General features: G+C 38.9%; 2 protein-coding genes across 2 annotated transcripts in view; one reads left to right on the forward strand and one right to left on the reverse strand.

Annotated features, from left to right (window-relative positions):
- Positions 1–10,069, reverse strand: part of snd1 (staphylococcal nuclease and tudor domain containing 1) — a 187,393-nt gene extending 177,324 nt beyond the window's left edge. Inside the window, exons 1-5 of the mRNA XM_085376346.1 lie at positions 9,856–10,069; positions 7,746–7,895; positions 7,093–7,210; positions 6,771–6,852; positions 1,406–1,566 (exon numbers count right to left, since the gene is read on the reverse strand). Coding sequence (XP_085232472.1) covers positions 1,406–1,566; positions 6,771–6,852; positions 7,093–7,210; positions 7,746–7,895; positions 9,856–9,930 — 586 coding nt within the window. The 5' untranslated portion in view covers positions 9,931–10,069. The remainder of the gene's footprint in view (positions 1–1,405; positions 1,567–6,770; positions 6,853–7,092; positions 7,211–7,745; positions 7,896–9,855) is intronic.
- Positions 10,070–15,731: 5,662 nt separating this feature from the next.
- Positions 15,732–18,704, forward strand: pax4 (paired box 4). The gene is made up of 10 exons (XM_085376337.1): positions 15,732–15,765; positions 15,913–16,043; positions 16,198–16,413; positions 16,503–16,593; positions 16,743–16,883; positions 16,979–17,061; positions 17,147–17,210; positions 17,404–17,480; positions 17,667–17,760; positions 18,412–18,704. The coding sequence occupies exons 1-10, from the start codon at positions 15,732–15,734 to the stop codon at positions 18,702–18,704; spliced, it is 1,224 nt and encodes a 407-aa protein (XP_085232463.1).
- The last annotated feature ends 3,590 nt before the right edge of the window (positions 18,705–22,294 follow it).

Genomic DNA, 22,294 nt, shown 5'->3' on the forward strand with positions numbered 1-22,294 from the left:
CGCCCCAGGGTGGCTGTGGCTACAATGTAGCTTGCTATCACCAGTGTGTGAATGAATGGGTGGATGACTGGATATGTAAAGCGCTTTGGGGTCCTTAGGGACTAGAAAAGCGCTATATAAATACAGGCCATTTACCATTTAATTGTACCAGATGGTTGCATTCAGTTAAGTTGGACTAGACTGTAATACAAACCGTTCAGTTTGTCAACAATAAAACTGACTGAAATGAGAGAAAGACTGAGTGTGAGACTTTGTTATTAGATAAAATGAATATTGATAAAGTTTACCTTTATGTACAGAATCTGAATATCGCAAAATATTTTTAAAAAATTGCAATAATATCGTATCGTGCATTAAGTATTGTGATAATATCGTATCGTGGGATGTATGGTGATTCCCACCTCTAATTTAAACTCCCTTGAGATCACTTTTGTTGTTGAACTGACACTACATGAATAAAGCACTTTGACTGTGGTCAGCTTGAATGTATGCTTCATAATTTCCCAGTACATACTTCTTTCATAATTCTTTGTGTGGGGGGGAAAAAAACAACCAATTTATATGCATTACAACAGACTTCAATGCAGGGGCATTTAATCTAGACAGGTTTTTAGGTAACTGTTAAAAAAAGGAATTTCACACCTAAATAATCTTCTGCGATCGGCTCACTCAGTGTCTTAAAGGTTTCTCTCTATAGAACATGTGAATGTACAGGTGTTACATGCATGTCAATGGGAACAGGGAGTAGCATGAGCAGATGAGAGAAACTGGCATACCCATTTTTAAACAGCTATTTTTTGTGTGTAGAATACTTCAACTGGATTGCTGCCTCCAATTTTAAAATAGCCCTGAGATTCTCATAAATGGCAAGAATAAGAAATGAAAGAAAGAAAAAGTGCCCCTTGTTCATTTTTCTATTCCGCAGAAGGGTGGTGAAATGAGCTTAACCACTGTTACCGGCACTCTTCTCGAAATAGAGTGGCACATTACACCTCAAATAGGTCGAGATGAGGGCCAAAGGAATGAGCTGGTGAAGAGCGAGACAGTGTGTGCCCTTACATGCCATGAAGTGGATATTCAGGACAAAACATCCAAGCCCACATCAACTGATTTCTGCTGCCTTATAAAGATATGATCTAAGAGTCTTAACTTTAAATAAGATCAGTTTTTCTGAAGAATCTTACAGATCACAATATTAAAGGGAAAAAACAGCACTGCCCAAACTTTCCTGCTCTAAAGTTATTTAGTACAATTCAACATGTAGTGCTCATGAGGCCCATGATCCAAATAAACAAACAGAGGTTATGTATGTAATCTCTTTTTACATTTTCATGTATTGTTTTTCTTCATAGGCCAAACATTCATTTTTCAAGAGTGAGGTAAAAGTCCATCTAATATTCCTTACCATTGATAGGTTTCTGGTGCAAGGAGTCGACAAAGTTGCGGGGATTCTCTATGGTGTACTTGATGTTGCGGATAGTCTGCGCGCCACCACCCTCGCTCCACAAACCCTTCTTAGAGGCCTTTGACTGGTCCTCCAAGTCACACAGTCTGGCCTGCTCTGGACTGAAAAAACCAAAACCAAAAAATGAACACCCACAAAAAACACTTTTCAAAATTTTGACCGCTCTTAAAGCTGTAAAATCTGTATGGTGCTAAATGTATATGCAAGAAATAACATCGCTAACTTTTCTCTATATGAGCTTTGTGATGCAATTTTAAATATGTGGAAAACTATGGGAGAGATATTTTGCCAATTGACAAGCCCTCTATTCTATGAGAACTTGAATGCAGCCGCAGTGTGTGGGCTCATCACTGCAGGGGCAGTTGAGTTTCTCTAATTTTAACAAACCGCGAGACCAAAACGAAAAACTCCATGGCAACTATAAAAGATTCCCTTCGGTGAAAACGCAATGCAGCATGAAACCTTGCCACTGCGGCACTACTTTATATGTGGCTTCTCACCAACCTTGAAATTTAAATGATTTCTGTTAAAGAACACAGGTGCATTAAAGCTGTAACAGCTTGAGTTAAATATTGTTACATGTTACAAACAGCACCTACAAAGATTAGCGGGTCTTTGAGCACCATAAAACTGTTCTGACAACCACCACTGGCTCAGCGTGTTAACAAGCTGCAATTAATTTCACACTGGTTAGAGAGACACACACACATTGTATTTAACAAGCAGGAAAAGGTTTTGATTGTAGAGTCACTACCCTTGTTAAGTTCAACATGCTTCTCTTATGCCGGCTGTCGATTCAAAGCTCTATACCAGTAGGCCAAAAAATTACCATAACAATAACTACAATTACAACAACTGACTTCTGTCATGTTGGCTTCATCGCAAATTCACAGAACTACAGCCCCAACTGGAGGTTTTTTATTCCCACACAACAAAACTGTCACAAGCTATGCAAAAGTGATAATTAAAAAAAAGAAAAGGACCGTATGTGCTTGCAATGGTTTTTAGCTTTGTTAAATTAAGTGCCGGTTCCAAAAAAAACTGCACTCTTGTATTATTGGCAACCAGCTGATGACCAGATTACAACTGCTTAAAAATGTATCTGAGCATTTTGTGAAGCGACAATAACAGTGTTTAACAGCTCCTTCAAAAGCAGCCACGCAGCTGGCTACAAACGCCATAATTAATTCCATGCTGGCTTCCTAAATTGTGCAGCCTAATGCCATTTGAGAGGCCTCGCACAACTTTAATTATTCAGAACTTCAATTGGCCGGCGGGTTTTTGTTTTTCCAAGAAGCAAAGGCCGACCGACTGGGAGTTGCGGTCTGTGACAAGAGGTTTTTAAAAATAAACAGAGAAATTGAAATTTTTCGCATCTTGCTTCACTTTGCAGAGCCAACAAAGTGGCTCGCATTTAAAATGCCACACACATACGGACACACAATATCCCCCCCCCCATCTCCAGCTGTGTGCACTTAATTGGGCTTTTGGCCACGCGCCCAAAATGCAGTCAAGTTCACTTTCCCCTCTACACTGATTTAGCTACAAACTTCAGATTGAATTGAAACAGTTTCTTGCTTACTGAGCAACAATGGTGAAACTTTTCTGTAAGAAGTCCATTTTGTTTAAGCTACTTAGTATTTAAGAACCAGACGGGAACAGAAACCTACAAAGATACAGAAAGAGAAACTAAGAATGCAATCAAGGAATGCAGACTGAAGAAAAATAATAAAGCCACAAAATAAAAGGAGAGCAACTCATAAGCAGAGATTGGTTAAGATATAGAAATAACTTCATGTGTGGAGGAAGACGATAGCAAACTTATCCATGTCTCCAAATAGACCGCTTTCTTTTTAGGTCAGCAACTCTTCCAACCAACACTACTTCAAATCAAAACAGATATTGACGGGTGAGAGAGCGAAATACTGAGCAAGACTGCTGGAGAAACAAGGGCCAAGGAGAAGCTTTCCAATTCCCTTATATTTGAACATGCTGTAGGCTAAATCTTTCATCACCTCATGTCTCCCTTGTGCAACCCAAAATACCATAAACAGATACAAAAATGCGGAACTTTAGTAAACGGTTCCCTCTAGTCTTCATACAGTTCGAAGAGGTTATAGTAAGTCGTGTTCCCTGGTGTACTTGACTGGAAGGGTTCCACTCCCTGTGAATAGTGAGACCTAGAAGAAAAACAGCTTATCCCTCAGACAGTTACACCCCTCAACCAGTACTCCTCTGGGGCTCCAGTTAAAAAGAAGCAACGGGAGGGGGGGGGGGGCTCTGATGGGTGGGCTTTATAAACCAATAAGTCGAGCTCCCCCTTCATCCTGTGGCTTTAATATTTCACAAGGAAAGTGCAACACACTGGAATCTAACCAATTTTCAGGGTCTAGCTTTTCTTTGTAAACAGATTACCAATTTACAAAGAAAAAGCAGGCAGACATAGTGACAGAGGCTAAGATGCAACACTAAAAAGACGAGACTGATGACTGAACTCAATACAGTCCCCTTATGGTTCAGCACTACAGACAGCATTTTCTACGACTGATCAAGTCAAAGCAAAAATCATTCAAATGATGAATCTGTTAGCTTCGATATGAAAGCTAAACACATATTTCAATTCTAACTTCTAAAGGAGAAAAAGAAAGGAAAAAAAACAGAATAGTCATAGTTTTCTTATAAATGGCGCTGGTAGCATTACAAAAAGTGTCATTAAATACAGTACCATCCTAACATGGTGTACTGCTGTGCACCAAATTTGTGAACAGGCTAAGCTGCAGCTTCAGTTTCTGAGCACATGTTTAACTGCACTGTCCAAAGCCATCATCATTATCATCAGCTCCATAATTATCACACCATAGTTTGTATGATCAATGTAGCCAGTCATGAAGAGCAATGATACTGTTGGTTAGTGCACTCGCAAAAAACTGAGGCCTCGAGTCCTTCCTGAATAATGGGTTCCCCCTTTGGCCAAATGATGCCAGCTTACACTTTAAGCATAATTTACATTAGTGCTTGTTCTAGGCCATTGCGCAGAATGCTTGAAATAGGTCATTAGTTGCAAAATAGTCACATCATCTCTGTTCATATTGGAAGATATAAATGTAGCAGCGTGAGTCAAATTGCTTGTAATGTGTGTAATGTGCAAATACTGCCACTGGGGGGGATATACAGCACTCTGTCCTATAGCTCTGCATGTGCAAGTGTATTTAGAGAATTACTGCCTAAGGGCAATGTGGCAGAAAAGAGTTTCAGAGGGACACTGATATAGCAGCAGGGTAATGCTGCCACCATCTGGGATACTTTGGCTCCATCTCAATTCTCTACAGTCTAACTAGTTGAGGACTTATGTATATCTCCCTACGGATTTTCCAGTTTTGTACTGCGATAAGCCTTAGCAAGAAGATTACCTCATGTTGCCAAAAGTGATTTCCTCCCTGTTCCAAGTGCGAAGTGTTTAGATGCAAATTAAACTCTCTGACATCAAAATTACTTTAATAGCACTGACTGAGCCGGCAATCTTTAAGTGGAACAAATCTACAATATCAGTTACATATATAATGACCCACTTATGGTTTGTTGTGCCAACATATTTGATTATGGCACCCTAACACATAAAATACAACCAACTAAAATTGTACATAGCACGCACTCTATGCAGATGCCACCTGAAAGCTTCATGTATGCAAAAATGTTACTACATCTGACATCATAGGATAGTCTATGCTACTGTTATGGCAAAGTTACCAGGGTGCTCAGTCACTTTCAGCACAGCAAACATCTAAACCGCCTGCAGTCACAGCAGCAGATAAAATGCACAAGACTGGGACTGAACATGTCTCTCGTGTATCTTTGAGATGCCAACCACCTTGGAGAACACCCTAAGTGGCAAAAGCATGTACACCCTAACGTTCTACCTCGTCATTTAGATAAAAACATTCATCTCTTGTATGCTTCTGATTTCCCTGTCTTAAAGCGCTGTTGTATAAACATACACACTTTCGTTTTGTCTTGATGACAAAGCCATAAAGACCTAATGTTTGAAAGTCTGTCTACTCTTTACTGGAGCCAGTGTTATATAATGCATGTTGCCACGGATCATTTGCATGTAAGCAATGAAGCTGAAAGGACTAAAAGTGACCCAGTCTGAATGACAATGCTGTCATGTTAGCAGACTGATGATGCCAGTAATGTTTCTCTCAGTTAATAAAACAAATGGCCACATTATTTTTAAAACATCCTCATTTTAGTTTCTAGTTCCTAGTTTTAGTCTCTGCACATAGATGACATCTTTATCTTATAAAGGATATCTTATATCCATCCAGATCAAATTAGACCATGTCTTTGAAAAAAACAAAACCATTCATTAGAATTGTGAAATTACCAACTTGGATCAGGTCTAGACCTGCTGTGCTGTCATCTGGCTGGAGAAGATTCTGAGTAATTATTTACTTTTGCTTTCACTACCAAGCTAAAGCTTTCATAGACGTAACATAGGGTTTAGAGATGTAGAGCACTCATTGATACAACAATTATAATCAATAACCAGACAAGACAAGACAAAACAAGCCTCAAAACAATTTGAGCACAGAAGAAGGATGTATCAGGTACATTTCTATCTGGTCTTTCTGAATAGGCCGTCTGCACTGACCTTGACAGACTCGAGTAACTCCTGCTACCATCACCCTGACATTTTAACCATATCACATCCCAAACATATGTTGTATAAACAAAACATTCTTGAAAGCAGTCGAAGAACTCATTGTGAGTGGATAGTTTTCTTGAATCTTATTTCTGCAGGTGTCTTCCCTCACTTACATACTGCACTTTTTAAACAATAACAGAAAAGTTTATTACTCATTATGGGTGATTTGTTTTTCAAATATTCTGATTTAAAAAAAATACATATATTATCCAGTAAGTGTACTTTTTAAACTCTTATTATAAATTCTGCATCAGCCACAATGCAATGGGATCGGATGGGCAGCAACACCTAAACGTGTTGACATCGTGTCCCACGAGAAGTATTCACGAGTACTGTCTAATCATGTGTCAGCCATGCCTGTGATCTCAACTACATACTTACATACTTTTATGACAATTACTTTTACACAGCTGCAATGCTATGGTGCCTTTTTTTTCTCAACATAATTAAAACATACACAGAAGCTACATGCAAAAAAAAAAAAAGTCTCCCAACTGGTTAAAAAAAACAACTATGTTTAAGATTCCAAAAATCATAAAAAATGAAACTCTTAAAACAAACACTAATACATAACAGAAAGAATAGAACCAAAAATCTTACTTGTTCCCTCTGAATCCTTCCCTGCGGACTGTGGCAAGGCCTTCGGACACTAAGGACTCAGCAATGTTTTCACCTGTTGTGTCTAAAATAAAAAGAAAGACAAAGAAAATGTATTACCATCACTAGTCTACCGCAATGTACCATCAGAAAATTGCAAGGGTAAAAAGAAAGGCAGGGCATCCGGTTCCTAGGGAGGTCCCAGGAGTTAGAAAAAAAGCAACCTATGTTTTCCACATAATGACATGGCTTTATAATAGAAATACAAACTAAAGTTACAATTTTAAAAAGAAGCATAATTGTAGTTTAAGAAATGGCACTACACCTTTCCCCAGGTAGACCATGCCGTATTCCCTGTGCATATTCTTGTATTCCACTGTGAAGCACACTTCTTTGCCGATTAGCTTCTTCCGCAGGAACTCTCTGGCTTGGAAGGCCCATGGCTACATTGCAGACAAGAAAAGGTGACATTTGACTCATCAGTAGATGTCAGTATCAGTAGATGTAAACAAATAGTAAAGACATACTGGCTCAGGTACAAATCCAATCCTTTCTTTTGGATAAAACATGTTGGGGAACCACCTACAGCTTAAACTTCCTTTAGCCTCCAAGGTTCACAGCCACAAGACCAGCATAAAGGTGTGTTGTATTGACATGAAAATAGCCACACTAATGCTGGCCCCTTCTTAAATATGTCACTGAAACAATTAAAATTGTGTACTAATGCTATGTCCCTGATGCACATGCAAATGACTTGATTCATTTGGTCAATGTCTCAGCAAGTGTGCACATTTCCTTTATGTGAGAAACCAGCCAAATCAACAAATGCAGGTCCTTTAAATTTCATTAAGCATATGACCTGCACTTACTCTTTAACACACTGACTCTGATTTTTCCACGACACACCATTATTGGTAACATACTGACACTGATATGTGTCAAACATAAATATAAACACAAACCAACAGAACCACTCACCTCATCAGGGGTGTCCTTGCTGTCGGGCTGGCCCTGTGCGGCTCGGCGGGCCAAGGCCCCAGCTCGGATATTGCTGAGATTGATCTGACGCTCTGGGGGTGGGCCACCTCGAGGCTGACCCCGAACTATGATGGCACAGCCTGACAAGACCTGGCAAAGAAGACAATATAAATGGTCAGTTCGGTACGACAGAAGCAAAAGTACGAATATTGGTTAAAAACACCACAGATTCTGCTCTTAAACCATAATAATTTCACACACACACAGATGTGAATAAAAGCTGTGGAATTATTTAAATTGGTGTGACATTAAATACAATTAGTCAGCAAAAGAGGAAATCAACAGTGTGGATGCTAATGTGCCTGTACAATTGACTGGAAAGGAGCTTCGTACTACGTTACTATGGTGACTGTCATTCAAATGCAAGGCGAGATCAGCCCATGTGATGGCACAGACGATATATTTTTTAAATAAAGATAACCTCCTGTCGGGTTTGACAACCATGGCATTTACACAAATCTGAGCAAACAACCTTTATCTGCTAACTCCCCAGGGTGTCTGCAGGAAGCATCACTGGGTGTTGTTGATCTAAGATCTGCTCTAGATAAATCAAATCAAAGGTGCTCCCACTAACCGACTCCACTCCCTACAAGTAAAGGCAAAACAGAGGTGTAGCTGTAACGAGTAACAGACAGTTACACCCTGAATTTTCTGCCTGACTCACTGATCACCTTTCTCAAATACAAACTCCTTCATAACAAAAAAAACAGTTGTTCAGACTTCTTGTCATGCACCATAATGCATCAACTTCTTTCAGTGTTTTCAAAGGCTGTTGTTGTGATTTGGTCCTATTTAAATAAATTAAAAGACTGGGAAGCATCATTCTTTAATAGAGTGCAGAAATTGGACAGTAGTTTTTTGTCTGTTTGTTTCAAGTACGGAGGTCTGTATGGGCCACAAAGGGCAGTTGAAAAAACAAACAAACAACAACACTAACTTGTTAATTTTGTCAGCTCATTCAAATGTTAAATGACTTAATTGAAACACACCATGAAACTGTCATCATGAGAGGTGCTTAAACGGATCTGTATGTACCAATTATATATATGAAAATTGTTTTAAACAAAGTAAGATAGCAGAAGTGCCCAGGCTGAAACTGAAAATACACGAGAAAAAAAACTGACACTGAATAAAGTTTCCCATGACTCAACCCTAAGCAACATATGGACAAACATAGGTTACACACAACCGAGATGAATGGCAGATTATAGGGAGCAAGAAAACTGCAGCTACGTGTCAGTTTTCTCTGGCTGGTTTTAACCAGCACACCGAGAAAATCCCTCGTCTGTGGCTTCAGCTGACGGGACACATCAGCCAGCTACTATCTTACAATGTCTGGAGCCCCGCCGTTATTAACAGACACTTTGAAGCTAGAAGATGTTTCAGCGGAACCCGCAGGAAACCGTGACAAAACGCGAAACGGCAACTAGAGGACAGGAGTTTCTCAACTTAGTTTATACGCTAGTCTGGGAAGCATTGATTAAACTGGTTTAGTCTGCGCTACTGCTCAACACAAAGTGGACAGTGTTTACAGACACAACGAACTTTGTTCATATAAGTAACCAGTTGCTTTAAAGTAAATATAAGTTAGCTATTGGCTAGCATAGCCGTTAGCTGAGAAACTAAACATCTGGTGTCGTTACAGCTCCCACGTTACTAAAATGCAGTAGTTCCTAGGTAATTCGTCTACAAGAAAATGTGACTCAAACCAGTCAGTGGGTTTTAAAACAACTCAATTCCAATAAACTTTGAATTTCTAACCAAATAGTTTCCAGCTAACTATCAAGATAGCGACCATGCTAATGTTTCCTTCTGCTTACTAGCAGGCTAACAGATTTAGTGGCGAATCGCCTAAGATAGTTATTTAAACTTGTCAGCACCACATTGTCAACAGATGCATTCAACAGATCGTATTATTTGTAACGTCAAATAAGATCACTTAAGGCTATATGAGTTTTATGAGCCTTTATTAGCCCTTGGGTCCCTGAGCTAACTAGCTGCCTCCCTACACTCACGCAGTGTGTACACATATCCACGTTAGGCTCTTTACCATCTTCACGATTCCTCTTTGCAGAGGAGGAGCCGAAGCAGAGGCTGTCTGAGCTGGTCCCGAAACAGATGCCATGTCCACCGGTTTGAGATTCAACGCCGTTAACGGGTAACCAGGCAAGTGAGCTGGGACTCTGAGGTGAGTGACTGTTCTAATGAAAGCCAAGAGAAAAAGGCTGAACACCGATCAACACACACGTTATACCGGAAACACACTTTGCCACGCACGTGAAAATACTTCCGGGTCTGGAGACCAGCGTCAATGGAAGTTAATGGAGATGCTTTTTGACCGCGTAAGCGACTTGAAATAAAGACTTCCGGTGCAAGAGGTACGACACGTCAGCACAGTGTTACCCCAGTTAACGCTGCCTTCAAGCCGTGTCGGAAAAACGTAAATTTCGTCACACACCTCCAAAGCGACAAATAAAATACATTAAAGGTTGGTCGATGGAAACAAAGAATATGTATTATAAACAATAATAACAGTGAAATAACGCAGATATATTCACAAATTTTAGCTTTAGAGTGGCAAGACTGAGAAGGTTTGGGCATTTGCAGAGGAAGGATAGTGGATATACTGGAGATATTGAATATGAAGCTGACAGGCAGGAGGAACAGAGGAAAACCAAAGAGAAGGTTTGTGGATGTCGTGAAGGACATGCTTAGTCTTGGTGTGATAGTGGTCTGTGTAAGTGATATTTCAAATAAAAGGCCAAACTGCCTGTATTGATTCTCCAGTTTAATCATACTGGAAGAAACCATCAGAATATCTGAATATATCACATCCTTCAATTACATCAATGAATAAACACAATCTCTCAGAAATTCCTTGTACTGATTTGCAGTAGGGAGGGAAGAAGTGGAATCAAACTATGCTGCTAAAATGTCTCCAACAGAATGCCAAGCATAAAGGTTTTGTTTTTTTCACTTCGGTTTGTCACTGAGTATATGAGCAGTGTGATATAGGCAGTTATGAAATTGCATACTTTAATGACTGATTATGCAGATCTAGAGAGTGCTTTTCCATTTGTAAACACTCTTCATTTTCATCACTATCATGATAGTTTTGGGCTTTAACTGTTTGAACTGTTCTTTTTTTCAGAGGGGAATGATTGTACAGCAAACATGTTTTATGACTAAAATAAGAATTGGGTGTTTCGTTTAGACATTGGAAAGGTTTCTTGGAGCTAATTCTAAACAACTGTAGATTTGAAGATCATCAGTTCAAACAGCTGTACATAAGTACAAGTTAGTTGGTTGTTTCACCACTTTGTCAAAGTCTGGATGAAGACCTGGACTCTCACCCTTAGATGGAAGGGCATTTGTTAGGATGTTCGGGAACATCCCACAAACAATCAGAGCTCAAGGCTGCCATGAACTGGAAACTGCTGGAACACTAGGGTCACTGTCCACACTGAAGCAAGTTTTCCATGGGCTGTATCGACCAAGAAAGGAGACTCTGGTCTAAAATCAACACCGCCAAGCTTGACTGAATGTTGCAGCTGCACATGTGGACAAGCCAAATGCCTTTTAGAGAAAAGTTTTACTGGTACATTGCACAAAGTGGATGGAGTAATGAAGAAGGAGGACTACCCCCAGATTCTTTAACTTTACCTCAATTCAAAATCTAGATGGGTGAAACTTGAACACATTTGGGTGTTCCAACAACACATCAAAACTGGTTTTGAAATAAGTAATGCAGTCTAGCATTACATTTCTGGAATGGATGTCTCAAAGCTCCAGCTTCAGCACAACTGAAAATCTGTGCTTAAAAGTTAAGTCCATGTCAGGAAACCAACCAATTTGAATGAACTTGACCAATTTAGACAAGAAGGGTAGTCAAATATCCAGCCAGAATGTTGCCATTAGCTTGTTTGAGGTATGTACATATTTAAGCCCGCATGTATAATTTTACTGTAAAGAACTATATGTATACTGTGGATTAGTGAAAATCTAAAATATAGTCAAATAGTCAAACTTGTACACCACATTCTTGCTTTCTAATGTTAAAGATGTAAGCTGAGCAAACATTTCATGCTGGAAAAAAGCAGTTCAAAGAAACCATTTAAAGCCCAGAATTACCATGACATTCATGCTCATGATGAGTGTGGGTGACCACAGCTGGATTTTCCCTCTAAGTAACATGAATACTGGGCTATGCTGATGCATTGGTGTATATGTAGACTGAGTTATACTGACATGACGTCCTTTTTAAATAAATAAAGGAGTATTATTTGAAAAAACATACGGGGTAATTTAGAAATGATAATCTCCCCAACAGCGATGCTGACTCCATTATTTAAAATACTGTCAGCAGTCTGCAGGATGTGCAGCAGAGTAAAAAAATGTCTTGAAGATAAGTTTTTAACAGTTTTCAAGGTATTGCTAGAAACTTGGACAATTACCCCATTATTCTCACTTTTCACTATAATTATAATTCATGCATTTACGTATATTTATATATTTCATGTAAAGGTTAATCTCCGTTATGGGCTTTTTAAAACTCTAGTTAGTATTCAAGTTGGCAGGACAGTCATCCTTCTCCATAGATAGATAGATAGATAGATAGACAGTGGTCCAAAGTCAGCATTGTTTAGGTAAGTAGTGTAAGTAGTGTGTGGTGATATTAATGTAAAATCCACATGAATGGGAGAAACTAATATTTCCTAACCTAACATTGCCTCAAAATAGGTCAGTGCTTACTTCCCCTATCAGTAGTTTTAATGCTGTGTTTGATTCATGTATATCTGATTTCAATTTGTATTCATCTTCTTGTATGTTGTGTGTACATATATACACATTTCACGTTCATTTTACGTCCTATAAATAGTATCACCAAGTCTTAAACCTGGTAGTCTATATGTTCAGGTCAGTCAATCAGTGATTGCAAGGGAAGTTTTTACTAGCTTGTTGACAGCTAAATATTGTCCAACACACACACACGAGCTCACCCAAGCATAGAACATATAAAGGTTCAACTGGTTTATTGACAAAACAGAACAAAACAAAGGCAGGCCAGCGCCAGAACACTGTGTTCTTGGGCAGCTGGTGACCGTTAAATTGGAGCTGCTAATAAAACTTTTGATGCTTTAAACCATTGTGAAATCAAACCCTTTGAACTAAATCAAATCATAGAATTGACGATCTAAAAATGCTTGTATTTTTGTTGTTATTTTTAATCGTTTAGGTATATTACAATTTAAAAAAAAAAATCAAATGTTATTGAGCATGCTTTGATATGGCAAAGCTGCACAAGGTTTAAGGGGGAAATCCAGATAAAAATATATTTATCATTTTCTGTGTCCGTGCTGCAGAACACAGAAGAAACAAAGCGCAAAATGTATATTTATATTAAAACGTGTTTAAAAAAGGATAAATAGTGATTTATTTTCGTTTGCATAAAGTTTGGTTTGGGGATCTATGAAAATGTAAAAAAAATAAATAAATCAAATCCTAATGATTAAAAAGTGGGGGATTAGGTTGCGACTAAATGTTGGGAAACCTGGTCATGTGGAACATGAAGCATTGCAAGAATGACTTACCTTGCATAAAATGTGTGAATAACGCGTGTATTTTCCAAATTTAAGCTGTTAAAAATATAATCAGCATTAGTTTTTTTTAGTTCCGTCAAGTAAAAAATCAAATCAAATAAAAATAAGCATTTAAGTCACATTTACACTTAATGCCATGTTAAGACAGACTGTTTCCGTCTTTTATCCTGCTATCTGCGGCCATGCAACCGCATGTAGGATATCTAACAATGATTAAAAACTAAAACAATCACCTCCATTCACAGAATGCGGGAACATTTACGATCTTAAAATTCAAAAAGGTCAACATTCCTTGAATCGCGTTGCCATCTCGTAACAGGATGGAGGAAACTGACCATGAAAACGAGTTCGTTGCGCACACAGCTACTCGGTGCGCTTTGGAGAGGTTGTGGTAACCTTTTTACGCGGCTGAGTTTTTCACAGTTCTAAACGCTTTAGGACACAGTAAAGCAGTAAAGCACCAATACGCAAGTTTTTATACACAAGACAAAGATCTATGGCATATAACTACAACGTATATATTGTCCGTGGCACTATTTAAGCGCTGAAACTCACCCCTTCCCCTGGCGAGCACATACTAAAATTTACGCACAACGAAAACGTGTTGCTGTCTTAACAACACAGCATAAGTTCTTTAATTATTCTCGTTTGGCACACACTGTATGTGCAGTAAAGTACTATAAATCAATGACCACGCTGACTCGCTGGTAATAAATAGAAACCGTCGCCCTGGTCGTTCTTTGTGTCGGTTGGCAAGGAGATGATGGTGTCCAAAAATGGCTGTCCTCTATCCAACCTGGCTGATTGTACACACAGTATTATTATCCTCTAACTCGTGGTTAATGTATAATTTGGGCCATATGGCATTTTAAAATCTAAGCCTTTATTTCGGTGGCACTTCGATCTGTGTGGACCCAACTAATGATTCAATTAGTCATTAAACAGACCAAAAGACGAGCCTCGTGTGGGTTTTCACATAGGCTAATATTTGCTCGTCAAATATTTCCCTTTGAAACGTTTACAACGTATTTTTATCTGCTGGCTGCCCAAGGAACATCTGTGAGGGTTGTTTTAGCCTCCCTCTTCTGCATAAAAAGAGGTCCCCCAATTGGCCCTTTCCTTGCGCCCATATAGGAGTCTATTTGTTCACGTTTTGAAAGAAAATGTAATAAAGAGACTTTGTGATGGATTTATGATTTATCAAAAGCACTTTACCATATGGCAGTCGTCATAGGAGCAGATTTCCAAATGTTTGTTTTATGAAAGGAGACCAGAGATCATTTTAATCTGAGCCACTTAACCTAGGAGAGGATGTTCAAGTCACGTGACCCACTAAAGTATGAGAAACACACTGATGTTGACCATGTAGTTTCTTTGAAACAAGACGGTTAGGTATGTATTTTCGTTACATTAAGAAGAGCCAAAGCAGAAAAGAGAAGGACTGAAGTGTGCTGCGCTGAAAACTGCATTGTCTAATTAAGACTGCAACCAGCTACTGCGCAAAAGGAAGCTCTTTGAGTTCCCAAGCTCGGATATTACTCTTTTGTGTGTCAGCTGCTGGAGCAGTGCACGGGCTACTAGACGTTAAAAACAGACTTAATCTATTTGTTTGTGACGCTTTAGATGATCAGACATTGCCAAGAAATTTAGTAAAGTGCGCTCAGGTGGCATCAGCTTTGCCCAAGTGTGCAGTGTGTAATATCCCACTAGTAGATGGTGCAAAGATGCTGACATGATGTGGGGGTAGGTTATATCTGATTGGATGTTTCACACTATGACATGTCTAGATGTTATTATAACAACAAAAACCGAGCTCTAATTTTGGCTTGCCGGAACGCTTTGTGGGAAATTCTTCTACAAAATACATTCCTATCACTCACTTGGTCTTCCCCCGTCTGCATTTGCTTTTAAAATAGGCTACTTGAAACGTGCTTTGTGAATCGCCGAAAAGGATCAGAATACAGGTGGTTTTAAAGCTAGGATATTGTTCTATGTCCGAAGATTCTGGCCGCTTAAACGCACCAACTTGAAGCACATGTCCAGCCTTTAACACGCACATTCTCTTTCAAAGCAGTAGACTATTTACATTTCAGGAATCGGATCACCACGTCATGTTGAGGTGTGCAGGTCTATAAATTGCTGCTGAAGGGTGGGATTCCTCTCACTGTAATTCGTTCACCAGACTGGAGTGGAGTTACCGCGACAATTTCGTTAATTCTAATTTATCGCATTCTTCACATTGCAGTCCAAGGTCTCCCCCCTCTCTGGAAAAAAGTTCTTATAGTTTTGACTTCAGTTTCATCATCAAGGCTGGGAGCAAGGAGAGATGTGCGGAACGAACACTGATCTGGAAAATAAAGGTTCATTTTCATTTTTTAACCACTTATTTATATTCGTTACAAATCAGTGAATATGGATTAGATATGAACGACAGTAAGACATTTTAGTGGACTCGTTGTATTCGGTTAATTAGAAAAAATAACCAATTTAGTATGTGTTGTGATAAGGTGGTGGAAATGTCAACCAGTTAGGAGGAATGTTTCTCAACGGAAGACCGCTCCCACAACCCAAGAGACGAAAAATGATTCAGCTGGCCTTGGAGGGAGTCCGTCCAAGCCAGATCTCCAGGATACTCAGGGTATGGTAACCTGAATAGTGATAAACAAAAACAACAACAACAAAAACAACAACAACTTTGGATTTCGAAAAAATAAGCTTTTGCGATGTTATGTTAAATGCAGCATCAACGGATTATTCTTGTTTAACACAGTGGAGCTCACTTGCATCTTTAGGTGTCCAACGGGTGCGTCAGTAAGATCCTGAGCCGCTACCGGCGCACAGGACTCCTGGAACCCAAGACCATCGGTGGGAGCCGCCCCCGACTTCTCACCCCCGGTGTCATCTCCACGATCATCCAGTGCAAAAGGGAAAATCCGACTATTTTTGCTTGGGAAATCCGAAAACGTCTCGCAGCGGCGCGGATATGCAAGGCCTCCAACGTCCCCAGCGTAAGTAAGATTCAAATTCAAATGTACTTTAACTACACTGAAACGATTCCAGCACTTGATGGTGTTTTGTGCACACTGTGTTCTGCAAGGTGTCGTCCATAAATAGGATTTTAAGAAAGATCCACTTGGACCGCGGACCATCGTGGATGGACCTCAACGCTGATGTCAGGGTTGAGCAGGGTAAGTAACTTGGTCCTTGGAGAAGTCATTTATAACGGTTTAGGAAGACTATCGAGTTTGATCAGAATTTTTATCACTGAACATGACAATTTAACACATAAATGTATAAATATTAACTGCATGTAGTCTGTGTGTTTCCATATGTGCAGATTTGTATTCTCTGGCTCAAGAAGAAGCAAAGAAGTTTGAGAAGTTTGAGACAGAGTGCAGTAAAAAACAGAAATCCAAAGGTGTGCAGCACAGAATCCGCACCACCTTTACGCCAGAGCAGAGCAGAGCACTTGAGCAAGGTGACTTAAAACCTCTACAGCTATTTCAAACTAACACAATGCATAATTTTTAGACTCAGTAATAGTTAAAGATCTATTTCTCTGTGTTGAATCAGAATTCTCTCGCAGCCAGTATGCTGACATGTACACAAGAGAGAAGCTATCTGCTGAAATTAAACTTCCCGAGGACACCATCAAGGTAGACTTTTCATCAATTTTAGCATCACGAAATTCATATACATTTAAGCTGTCTGTTCCTGAGGTGTGGCTTCTGTCCCTCAAAGGTCTGGTTTTCTAACAGACGTGCTAAATGGAGAAGAGAAGCCAAGCAGAGAGGTAGTACGCAGAGTAAGTGTGAGTGTGTGTCTGTGTGTGATGCACACATACTTGGGAGCTGAGTGTGGGTGGCAAGGATGTGTTAAGAATGTGTATAATTTGACCACTGGACAATAATAAATGGAGCTGAACACACTGGTAATGGAAAGTCCTCCTGAACACATCGATTCTTGCCTCATAGATGTTAAAATGTGTTTCTTTGTAGCAGCTGAAGACTTTGAAAAGCAAAGTGACTTTGTTCCTGTGAATCCAACAATGACATACAGCTTCACATCTCAACAGGTACTGTGCAAACCAGTGATATCTACTTTAGAGCCCTTAAAACATGCCGCTGTGAATGTTTTTCCGAGCATAGTTTTCTAGGCAATTTCTAGGCAATGCTAGGCAATTTCCAAATGAGATTTCTGTGTTTTTAACAAACGTCTGGTGACATTGTGGTATTTAAACTTTGTTTATGCGGTTTCCAAGGCTACTGGAATGGCAAAAATCAATGCGGACAGCTCCTCGTACAGCACTGTTGCAAGGAAGCTGCAAAATTGCTGCTTCTTCCCAACAGAAACAGGTGAGATCCAGGAAAACTGTCTTTGACCAAATCACTGTCTTTAATAATCTTTCTCTCTGTTTGATTATGAGGATTTTCATTCAATTTAATTTTTATTCATATTGATAGAGAGTATTTAAGAATGATGTTAAAGAAGCTGGAGATTAGCTTGATTGTAGTTTAGCTGAATATGATATAAAGGTCAGTGATGAGAGTACATGTTATAAAAAGTTTCATTCCCTGTGATGGGCTTGGGTTTGAATTTACTAAACTGCTAAAAATCTATTAAGAATCCAATGATCCTGATTATGAACTAATTTAAGGTTGCACAAAAAAGGTATTATTCTAATATTTTCCCTCCTACCTGTCTGTTGGTCATCATATAAAGTTGCCTATCTATGAAGCCATACGTTAAACATGTAATAAATTTATGTCGATTTCACAAGTCATTTGGGATTTGTAGGGATGGTAAACTCTATTCACTATTTATGTGTTTATTCGTTTAAATATGAACAATAGGGTAGGTGTAGGGTAAAGCCTGCCTGTTGGATCACAATATCACTTAAAATCACTACTCTCAATTGTTCCTAAGTACATACTGTACTATCTTAATTTCTATGCAATAACTTTTCAGAAATTAAAGAAAATAATCTTTTCCCCCTTGACGTACAGCCGTGAGGAATTCTGAATGTCCGACATCCTCATTTCCCCATCTGCCGAGTGACATGCAAAACATAGACAAAACTCCTCTGGATCTCCACAGAGATGGATACAGTTTTCCACTGGTTCCCCACCACACAGACATGAGGAGAACCTGCCCTTTGGCAACAAAGACAGGGGGGGCAGACTGCCCTGTGATTCAACAGTGGAACCAGCAGGGAATGCCGTTTACCTGGAGTCAGTTTCAAACAAATGAGCAGTTTCTGTTGGTCCCGGATGTGAATCAGCATCTCTACATGGACTGATAATGAGACCAGTGGATCAGCGGGAAGAGCTTTTGACTGCTGCTTAATTGCTCGACTGAAGGGACACTTTTCAACCAGTAGAGGGAGACAAAGTATGGACCCAACAATGTTGTCCTTTCCACCCTTTGCCTCTTAATTGCACTGCAGCTCGACTCATCACTTTTCCTTAGGTCTGTGCTGTTAGCATGCAATGTAATTTTTGATTGGTAAGATAATTAAATTAATTCACTAAACCCATTTGCAATGAAGCAAACTTAATGTGACTTTATAGCACCAGAAGGGATGAGAAAATAGATAAGATGAGGATGATAATAAACTTTTTCTTGGAAGAAAGCTTTATTGTTCTTGTTGCTGGGCAACAAGGACAATAAAGTTAGGTTCAAGTTAAAGAAGGTAGAGTTTAGTACTGACAGAGATTATTAAGAGATACATTTTAATCTCTGAGTATAATCTTTAATGAATACTTTGCTGTGCTCCTCAGTTATATATCAGTTTTAAAGACTTCTTGACTCCTACATAAACGATTGCTCCATGGATCATTTAAGGTTACCACACGATGATATGGACGTGATCTCCTTTATATTGTTAGGCTTGACATTTGTGTCAGTGTAGGAGCGTAAGGAACACTTCCAAGATTTCAGTCCAGGAAAAGCCGGTGGGAGAATCCCTAAAAAAAACCCTAAAGTTGAAATGCGACCTGATATCTGCTCCGCTCGGTATCACTTTTTACGACTGCAACAGGGCAGAGGCATTGAGTTCCTTTATATCCCTTTACTACAGTGAGGAGACAGTAAGTCTCTGAGTTTCCTGATAATTGGTCAGCAGGGGAAAGATTGGGTTCAGAATACAAAAAGCTTGGTCAGCAGCATGGAAGTGGCCTACTGGCGAAATGACCCCCACTGGAATATAACATCACGAAGCCAGATAGTCAAATGATATCTCCACGTTTGTGTTGTGACTGTTTCTGAAACATCCACCAATCTTGCATAAATTGAGGCAAGTTTTAGGATGACTGCATATGAATTTTTAACAGCAGGTACTGAACACATGTATTTAATTTACATGCAGTTTTCAAGTGTTTTTATGCTAATTTATGACACATTTCAGAGATCAGTATTTGACCTTTTATAAGAGGTTTTTTTTTTTCAGCTCCAGTGATTTCTTTACAGTTTGTGCTTATATAGTAAAATATCCTATGGTTTTCTTACAAGATACATTTTTATATGGATTGCACCCATTGTGCCCTTGTGCTTCCCAATATTTTTGGTTGCTAGCATTTCCTCTTCTAAACTCTTCAGCTGTTTTAACCTTTTCTGGATGGAGAAATGTATCCATGAATTCAGGATCTCATAGATTACTTATCTACTGATATTTAATGAAAAATAAAACTAAATCCATTCTGACCTCCTACAGTATTACAAAGTGAATAGTATGTAAAGTCTACAGCAGCGGGCATGCCCAATTCTTGTTACAAGGCTTTCATGTGGTAGTTTTATCTGTTGTACTGCTTTCTTTTTCTTAAGCAATAAACCTGAATACTTAGTGCACTACTTTAAAAGCCTTCATATACAAATTTGACAGAAATATTAATCTTACATCTGGAGGATTCTCTGTATCTTATCTCATATTGAGCAACTAAAACTTTAGGAATTGCTGAAAAGCACATCCAAGTTCAACTGAACCTCACTCTAGTCTGGGATGTCCAAATTTGTTATCCAAATGTTCCTGACATGTTATTATTTATCTCCTTCCCTTGTTGTATGTATGACCCCCGTTGCTTTAGCCACTTAAGAGTATTTATTATACACTAGAATTTGCTTCTCTGACTGATATAAGGACCAAACTGCCAAAAGATGGAGTAAACAGACTCAGAGATGGTGTTTCTGGCATGTTCCTCGCAACATATTCCGCAAAGGAATATGTCAAGCGCTAAGACGGATACAGCTTAGTGTAATGTTAAGGTGTTTATTAAAATAGGAAAATTACAAAGGGTTACAAATTTTGGGAAAGATCACCAATATGAAACAAATCACTAACACAAAATAGCAGCTGTTATATTTTACAGTATACAAACATTTGAACAGAATGATCAAGGAATAAAAATACTCAAGTATGATATTTACAAAAATTACAATTTGTATGAGGCTTTTTATATTAGGGAAAATTAAATAACAGCAACGGCACCTTAAGAGCATTCGTTGTGGTTCATGATCTGCCACATGAGTATTGGTTTTAGCTGTTTAATCAGCCTTTCAGGAAGTTACCTTTCCATAAATTAGCCACTTTACAGACCTTCACTTTGATTGGAAACCTGTGTGAGACTATTAAAGGCTTGCATTCATACAATGATACTGAATACCGTTTGTTTCTTTACAAGAATTCCTGTGAATCCTGGCCAAATGACTTACTCACTGGTTAGAACATAAAACCCATTGACTTACAGCCAAATATATCATTTTTTGTGACTCTACTGTAACATTTCCAACATGATATTTACAGCAGTTATCTTAGAACTGAGAGTTAGAATTTTAGGTTTTAAATGCTGTTGCGACATGCACAAACATCCCCACAGCTACTTTGCTGCTGATAGCTGAGAAACACAAGGCCACTTGGGGCATCATTAGGTTAGGTTCTGGTTATTCTAAAGTTGTGGGAATGAGAGTCTTGTAAGCAAACCACATATTTATTTTTTCTAATCTGTGTAATGCTAAGTTGAAAGTGTCAAAAGTCAATTATGCTCTGATTTTTCATGTAGGGATTTTCCCCTCCCCTGATGATTTTGTTCATCTTGTTTATCCCTTTGCGTGGAACACCATTAATAACTAATATCAATGTTAAAGAAAAAAATGTGACTAACATATTCACCTAACAGACAAAAGATCACTGGTTTGAGCTTGAGAGGACACACAAATCCCTCAGAGGGTGCAGGAAAATGTGTCAAATCAGATATGCATATCCATCCGCTGTAGTGACCCCTTATAAGGGATCAGCCCAAAGAAGCTTTATTAATATGAGCGAAAACTGGATTAATCGGCAACTCTTGTCTCTTGTCAGGTCCTTTTATGAGCTAAAATAAAGTATAGAAGAGTGGTTGCAGTAGTTGTGCTACAGCAAGAACATCCCAGGTTCAAATCAACCAGCCAGCCTGTACCTGAGTAGGTTTTCGCCGTGTGCTCCAGCTTCCTCTTCCTCCATATTAGGTTAACTGGAGATGCTAAATTGGCTGTAGGAGTGAATGTGAACTTAAATTGTAGTCTGTCTCCTTCACCCCATTTCAACTATCACTGCCTTAAGAAAATATCCCCCCTCCTCCTAGATTCAAAATTTACCTGTGGGCAAAATAATACCATGAAACAAAGATCCTTGATTTTAAAGTTTGGCCATATGAGGCATATTGTACCTAATATTCTGCTCTGGTCTGTGTTATTTAAATGTCAGGTTTACGCCACAGTTATTTAAAAGTCTGTAATTCTTCGAAACAAGAAATTATCATCAAAATATCATGTGGAATTACAAATTCGTTTTGGAACAGTTTTTTTCATTTAGAAAAATAAATATACATTACTTAGAAGCAACCAGTCTCTTTAAAT

This window comes from Diplotaxodon limnothrissa, linkage group LG17, assembly GCF_057381915.1.
Source record: "Diplotaxodon limnothrissa isolate DT_005_m linkage group LG17, D_limnothrissa_male_GT1.1, whole genome shotgun sequence".
Lineage (NCBI taxonomy): Eukaryota > Metazoa > Chordata > Actinopteri > Cichliformes > Cichlidae > Diplotaxodon > Diplotaxodon limnothrissa.

Excerpts from the sequence above, each read along its gene's own strand:
- pax4 (XM_085376337.1), top strand. The coding sequence starts at position 15,732 with ATGTGCGGAACGAACACTGATCTGGAAAATAAAG. Across the intron at positions 16,594-16,742 it reads TGATGTCAGGGTTGAGCAGG|ATTTGTATTCTCTGGCTCAA; the intron begins GTAAGTAACTTG and ends CCATATGTGCAG. Across the intron at positions 17,761-18,411 it reads CTTCTTCCCAACAGAAACAG|CCGTGAGGAATTCTGAATGT; the intron begins GTGAGATCCAGG and ends CTTGACGTACAG.